At 51.3% G+C, this 7,299-nt stretch overlaps 1 protein-coding gene across 29 annotated transcripts in view; it reads right to left on the minus strand.

Moving 5' to 3' along the window:
* The window catches only part of CCDC125 (coiled-coil domain containing 125), a 48,141-nt gene that overhangs the window by 40,501 nt on the left and 341 nt on the right, over positions 1-7,299 (minus strand). For 11 of the 29 annotated variants that reach the window (XR_016220837.1, XR_016220836.1, XR_016220835.1 and 8 more), the window contains exons 1-2: positions 6,870-6,958; positions 5,785-5,876 (exon numbers count right to left, since the gene is read on the minus strand). The exons of 15 other annotated variants lie outside the window; for them this stretch is intronic. Coding sequence is in view for 8 of the 14 variants with exons in the window: in XM_089313255.1 (XP_089169381.1) it covers positions 5,785-5,876; positions 6,870-6,871 (94 nt within the window). In the remaining 6 variants the exon portion in view is untranslated. Of the gene's footprint in view, positions 1-5,784; positions 5,877-6,869; positions 6,990-7,299 lie in introns of those variants that run through there. 3 more of the 29 variants (XM_089313248.1, XM_089313251.1, XM_089313259.1) reach the window with 3 other exon arrangements.

Genomic DNA, 7,299 nt, shown 5'->3' on the forward strand with positions numbered 1-7,299 from the left:
AATAAACCTTAAAAAAAAAAAAAAAGACTTGTTTAATAAATGAATAAAGGAAGGAAGGGCAAAGGCTGCCTGGGACTGCCACCTGCCATTCTTCCCAGAAGAAAGGTCTCCTGGCACACAAGTCCCCGAGGGAGCCTTGGCCGTGCGCAGCCCACTGCAGCCCCCTACTGGTGACACGTGGCAGCTCCTGGAAGGCTCCCTGGGCCTTGTGCCCCCGGCACTGAGTGCAGTCAGAAAGGAGCTTTCGCCACCAGCCATTTCAAAACAGCGGCTCTGCTGTAGCTGTTTGGAAATCTTTCACCCTTTCCACAAGGCTGGCCTGGGGTGTGGTGGAAAATAAACACCCCTGGCATCTTTCTCTAATTCCCCTGCTGTGGACGTGTGCTTCCCAGGACTTCCAAAGAAATGAAACCAGTCTCGCATTTTGGGGGGCTCTCTGTTCCTCTCTCTTATTCTAGCATTGAAACCGTGGATAATGAAGACTCCTTCCTCTCCCTGCTTAGCAGTGAGATTCCCCCAGCTGCCCAACATGCTTACATCCCATAATAGTCATTTTCCTGCCTGTTGCATAGTAACATGCTATTCCATAAGGCTTGCCTTTGCTAAAAAAAAAAATCTACTGAGCTGTCTCTTTAGGGTCCCTGATAGAACTGGACAGAACTGGCTACAGCCAACTTTGTGAGTGGAGCCTGCTTCGTGGCTCATTATAATGTGAATGTCATAGCACTGGTGACCCCGCAGCAGCCATCTCGGAACACGCAATGATGTAAAAGCGTGATTTGCTAATGCACAGGTTCAAAGGACTTGACACACCCCTTTCCTTTCTACCTGCCCTGCTCCATCACATGCTATTGCCCACTCCTACCCCACGTATCCTAACTCAACCCCCAAACCACTTTCTGAATGGGCAGATGAATCTGGGTTTTTGTTGGATTTTCCCTCCTGTATCCTTACATAAATCTTATCGTCAGAAAATGCGATGCAGGCAGGGCGACAGCGAGGAGGGGCTGAGGACTGCACCTCCCAAACCCCACCCCCTTCCATGCTGGTGCAACGTGGCCGCAGGCCCGACACACCTACTCCCCACCATGCACCTGATGCCACGGACGTTCTAGATTCCAACATGTGCTCTGCGGCCACGTGTGCATTGGACAGCGTGAAACTCCTGGAGACCGCCAGGTGCGCCCACCCCAACCTCTGTCTCCTTTGAATATATATATATATATTTTTTTTTTTTTGGACAGGCAGAGTGGACAGTGAGAGAGAGAGAGAGAGAAAGGTCTTCCTTTGCCGTTGGTTCACCCTCCAATGGCCGCCGCGACTGGCACACGGTGCTGATCCGAAGCCAGGAGCCAGGTGCTTCTCCTGGTCTCCCATGGGGTGCAGGGCCCAAGCACTTGGGCCATCCTCCACTGCACTCGCTGGCCACAGCAGAGAGCTGGCCTGGAAGAGGGGCAACCGGGACAGAATCCGGCGCCCCGACCGGGACTAGAACCCGGTGTGCCGGCGCCGCAAGGCGGAGAATTAGCCTAGTGAGCCGCGGCGCTGGCTTCCTTTGAATATTTAATTAGGCCCTACCCCAGGCACCATCCCTATTCCATAGCAGGTTGACCCCCAAATCTTGCTCGTTGCAATGCTAACTTCCTCCTGAGGCTGCCTGTACCCCTGTCTGAATGTAAACTTCCCCTTTATTTTTAAATGCATCTCACATTCCTGCTCCACGTTATCTACATCTCCTTGAGTTCTTTCATGTGTGGAGACAAGAATCTAGGAATAACTCTCTCCGCCCACCAGCAAAGATGAATTGTTTTTCTAGTAGTGTGCATGAGTGGGTTGGGCCTATAACCTGACAACACTATCAAAAACACAAAGTGGCTGTTTGTCCTACCAGTTAAGACACCAGGTTAAGGCCGGCGCTGTGGCTCAATAGGCTAATCCTCCACCTGTGGCGCCAGCACTCTGGGTTCTAGTCCCGGTCGGGGCGCCGGATTCTGTCCCGGTTGCCCCTCTTCCAGGCCAGCTCTCTGCTGTGGCCCGGGAGTGCAGTGGAGGATGTCCCAAGTGCTTGGGCCCTGCACCCCATGGGAGACCAGGAGAAGCACCTGGCTCCTGGCTTTGGATCAGCGCGGTGCGCTGGCCACAGCAGCCATTGGAGGGTGAACCAAAGACAAAGGAAGACCTTTCTCCCTGTCTCTCTCTCTCACTGTCCACTCTGCCTGTCAAAAAAAAAAAAAAAGACCCCAGGTTAAAACCTCTGCATCCCACACTGAAGAGCATACTTTGATGCCTGCCTCTGACTCCTGACTCCAGCTTCCTGTTACTGCAGACTGTGGGAGGCAGCAGTGATGTCTCAAGTAACTAGGTTCCAGCAACCTACCTGGGAGACCCGGAGAGTGGTTCTCGCTCCTGGCTTAGGACTCAGGCCAGCTCAGGTTGTGGTGGGCATTTGAGAAGTGGACCAGGAGATGGAAGCACCCTCCCCGCACCCCCTCTGCTTTTCAAATAAATAGAAGTTAACTTTTATAGATATTTTATTTTTTTAATTTTTATTTATTTATTTGAAAGGCAGAGCTACACAGAGAGAGGAGAGCAGAGAGAGAGGTCTTTCATCCGATGATTCACTCCCAATTAGTCACAATGGCCAGAGCTGCGCCAATCCGAAGCCAGGAGCCAGGAGCTTTTTCTGGGTCTCCCACATGGGTGCAGGGGCCCAAGGACTTGGGTCATCTTCTGCTGCTTTTCCAGGCCATAGCAGAGAGCTGGATTGAAAGTGGAGCAGCCAGGTCTCGAACCAGCACCCATATGGTATGCGGCACTTTAGGCCAGGGCATTAACCCACTGTGCCACAGCGCTGGCTCTGGTTTTAAAAAACACATATTGAGGCCGGCCCTGTGGCACAGCAGGCTGCCATTACCTACAACACTGGCATCCCAAAGAGGCACAAGTCCAAATCCCAGCTGTTCCACTCACGATCCAGCCCCTGCTAATGCACAGAGAAGGCAGCGGAAGGCAGTGGAAATGGTCCAAGTGCTTGGGCCCCGGCACGCACATGGGAGACACAGATACAGCTATAGCCTCCTGGCTTTAGCCTGGCCCACTCCTAGACATTGTGGCCATTTGGGGAGTGAACCAGCAGATGGAAATCTGTGTGTGTGTGTGTGTGTGCACGGCCCTGTTTCTCTTCCTCTCTCTTTGTAACTGCATTTCAAATAAAAAAAAAAAATCCTAAAAAGAAACAAACATGTTGCTACCATGCAAATGTAGTCATGTATGAAGGAATTTCTGATGTTTTTAAGTTCCAAGTGCCGTATATTTTCAATGTTAAAAACAATGTCCCTTAGATGTGAACAGATATGTCATAAAGAAGGCCCTTAGAAGATGTGAACAGATATGTCATAAAGATATCAACATCACCAGTCACCAGACAACTGTAAATTTAAGACATAGGAGGGGCCAGCGCCGCGGCTCACTAGGCTAATCCTCTGCCTGTGGCGCCGGCACACCGGCTTCTAGTTCCGGTTGGGGTGCCGGATTCTGTCCCGGTTGCCCCTCTTCCAGGCCAGCTCTCTGCTGTGGCCCGGGAGGGCAGTGGAGGATGGCCCAAGTGCTTGGGTACCTGCACCTGCATGGGAGACCAGGAGAAGCACCTGGCTCCCGGCTTCAGATCAGCGCAGCGCGCCAGCTGTAGCAGCCATTTGGGGGCTGAACCAAGGGAAAAAGGAAGACCTTTCTCTCTCTCTCTCTCTCTCTCTCTCTCTAACTCTGCCTGTCAAAAAAAAAAAAAAAAAAAAAAAAAAGACACAGGAGGTCCCAGTACACACCACTGACAATTCCAAGTGCTGCCAAAGGTGTGGAGCAAATGAAATGTCACACACTGTTGGCGGATAACAAAACGCCACAACCACTGTGGAAAACAGTCCATCCGTTTCTCATAAACATGTGACCCAGCCATCAGAGTCCTCATATTTATCCAAGAGAACAGAGCCTTATGTCCAAAAATGTCTGTATGAATGTTCAGACATTACTCCAATTAGTCAAAAACTGCAAACAACCCGAATGTCCATCAGCAGGCAAACAGACACACTAGCTGGGGCACAGCCATGCAACAGATACACAGTTTCTGAAATGCACAACACAGCAGGTGAATTTCACAGACACATCCCAGCCAGACGTGGGAAATCCTGGCAAAGCTAATGTATAATGACAGAAAACAGAGTATGGCCAGCTCCAGTGGGAGGCCATACTCCAGTGGGAGGGAAGTTTTTGGGACAACAGAAAAGTTCTACATGTTGAACAAACTGTACACTTGCAGGGGGTACATTTCATTATATTAAATTACACCTAAACAATTTGATGCTAAACATTTGTTACAAAACTGGATGACACGACAAAATAGAAAGTTTATCAACCTGTTGTGCTCATTTAGATGAGAAAATGATTAACCGGTACCCATTAAATCAGCAACAGTTTTTGTTAACGATACAGTAGCTAGTAGACGTGTTTGCTTTCCACACAGTAGGCACTGTTCTAAGTGCTTAACCTGGATTATTCTATTTACACTCCACAAGACAATGCCATTATTGTTGAAGTATAGACACTGAAGCTGAAGCACAGAGGGGCTGAGTTACAGCTAACAAGAGAGCTGGTGACAGATTTGGGATCCAGGCTCCTGACGTCAGAGCTCATACTCTTGCCGCTATGTCATACCACTTGGAGAATCCCAATGAGCTAACATCAGAGTCTGTTAAGTGTCTACTATTTATGACATCAAGTAGGGCTGAAAGCCTCAGACAGCTATTTTGAACAATACTCAACACAGCCCACTGGACTCATTTTTCTCCAGATTTCCATAAACCATCTTGGTTCTTTTATAAGGCTATTTCCTTAAAAAGCAGATCAGCTTGCTTTTAACTTGTCAATGTAGATAGGAAATTATTTATTGAATCAAAGCTAATCCCTTGGGAAGTTGTGTTTTACCTCTTGTACATCAGATTCTTGCTTAGTAAGCGTAACCTCAGGCATGCGTTAAGAACGACCTGGTTGGGGCTGGTGCTGTGATGCAGCACACTGTTGCTTGCGAAACCAGCCTCCCATATCAGAGTGCCAGTTCCAGTCCTGCCCCTCCACCTCTGATCCAGCTTCCTGCTAACGCACCTGGGAAGGCAGCAGATGGCGGCACAGGCACTTGGGCCCTACAACCCACGTGGGAGACCAGGATGGAGTTCCTGGTTCCTGGTTTCAGCTTTGCCCAGATCTGGCCGTTGCAGCCATTTGAGGAGTGAACCAGCAGATGGAAGACCTCTCTCTCTCTCTCTCTCTCTAATTCTGCCTTTTAAATAAAATAAATAAACAAATCTTAAAAAAAAAAAAAGGAATTATGTGTTCAAGATGAGTCAGCCATCAGCAAAGAAAACCAAATTGGTCAACACAAAGGAAAAATCTGTAAGAGGAAAGAGAACTCAAGAGGGAGAACAAGAGTGAGAACGAGAGCAAGTGAGAGATTGATTTTCCATTGGCTCCCCAAACGCCCACGACAGCCAGGACTAGGTCAGGTGGAAGCCAGGAGCCAGGAACCCCATCAGGTCTCCCAGTCGGGTGGCAGAGGCCCACCCACGCACTCGAGCCATCACCGGCTGCTCTCCCAGCCTCATTCCTCAGCACCCTCCCCTCCCACCCCTGCCCCAACCTTTGCAGAGGCTCAGCCTGCCCAGGCCCCTGGAACACCCCGCTCCTCAGCCCCACCAGAAATCACACCTCCTTTATCCCTGACTGCCTCCCATCTACCTGCCCAGGCTGCTTCTCCTCTTCCTGTCCCTTCCGGGTACGTGTGGCTGCCACTCTTGGCCTGTGTCAGGACGTGTCTCCTGCTGGAGATCCTGCCAGCAAGTCAAGCTTGTTCAAACACCAATCGGTTATCCTCTCCACCCCCAGGCTGGGTTTCCTCCTGCGTCTTCTGTTTCCGCAAATGCTCGTCCTGGGGGCCAGGTGACCGGAGGGTGGAACCCACGCTCCAAACACCCAGGTGCAAAACTGGCATTTTTTTTTTTTAGGGTATTGTATGCCTTCAGTTACCAAGTCCTCTAGATTCATAAAAATCTCCCCAAACGATTTGTACATTCCTTCACTGCCCCGGTGGAATGTCTCAAGTCTGGACTAAACCACTCGGTTGCTAATTAGCTACCCCACGCCATCCTACACGCTACAGCCCAGTCAAGCCCACCCACGCAGACGCTACAGGGCTCTCCTCTTGCCCTCAAACAGCCCACGGCTCCCAATTCGTGTATCATCACAGTGCCATCTTGTTTTCCAGTGAGGCTCGTTGTCGCATCCAGCCTCATGTGTTACTACTCTCGGGGTGCGCTCTGTGAGTCTACCCTGATCGGAGCGGCTGCACCTGCTCTCAGGCCCTGTTTCTTGCGCGCCGGCACTTCCGGACAGCGCTGCTTCCCTACTCCTCCGGCCTGTCGGGATTTCTCCTATCTACAGCTCCATGCGTTGCTTACTTCCCACGTGAGCTGACGCGGGGTTCTATCCCCCATGCCAGCCTGTCACCCCAAGGGAAGGGAGCCCCGTCTGCTTGCATAGGAAGTGTGCTGCCTGGAGGCCCGTCCCCCCACAGCCTGACAACTCTGCCTTAGCAAACAAGTTGGTCAAACAGACACCTATTTCCGGCCAGGCTTGGCCAAGAGCCTGGCAAACAACAGCCTGCTTCCCCTAGCCAAAGGATTTTGCCTTATAGATTTCTATTTTAGAATGATTTTAGATCTGTTGTAAGCTGCAAAGCTAGTACTAAGAATTCCTATAAACCTATTACGGAAGCTGTTCTAAGGGTAAGGTTAGAGTCCGTTTGTCAAAATTAACAAACTCACATCGGGTCATGCAGAGTTCGTTAGGATCTGCTCAAGCTTTCCTGCGGAAGCCCTTGGTTTGCTCCAGGATCCAAACCAGGATACCACACTGCGTCTGGCACGATGTCGTTTCCACTCAAAGATCAATAGGAAAACTCAATGAAAGAGAGTGCTAAAGACACAAAGTGTCTCTGGAATGCGTCGCTAAACGTTTGATGTCCGGGAGGCCGTGAGACCGCCGGCGGCGAAGGCAGCGGGACCGCAGCGCGCCCACCGCCCGCGGAGAGCTCATGAGCAGGCGCGCCCTGCCCGGATCCTCCCCGCCCCGGCCCCCGCTGCACCTGCCGAGCCCGGCCCCCGACGCCCTCCCAGCACCCGCCGCAGGGATAGCCCCCGGGCGCCGGCTCCGGCGCAGGCCTCTCCCCGAGCCGCTGCCCCGGCGCCCCCATCT

Source organism: Oryctolagus cuniculus, chromosome 14, assembly GCF_051225735.1.
Source record: "Oryctolagus cuniculus isolate XC-2025 breed Fujian yellow rabbit chromosome 14, ASM5122573v1, whole genome shotgun sequence".
Taxonomy (NCBI): domain Eukaryota; kingdom Metazoa; phylum Chordata; class Mammalia; order Lagomorpha; family Leporidae; genus Oryctolagus; species Oryctolagus cuniculus.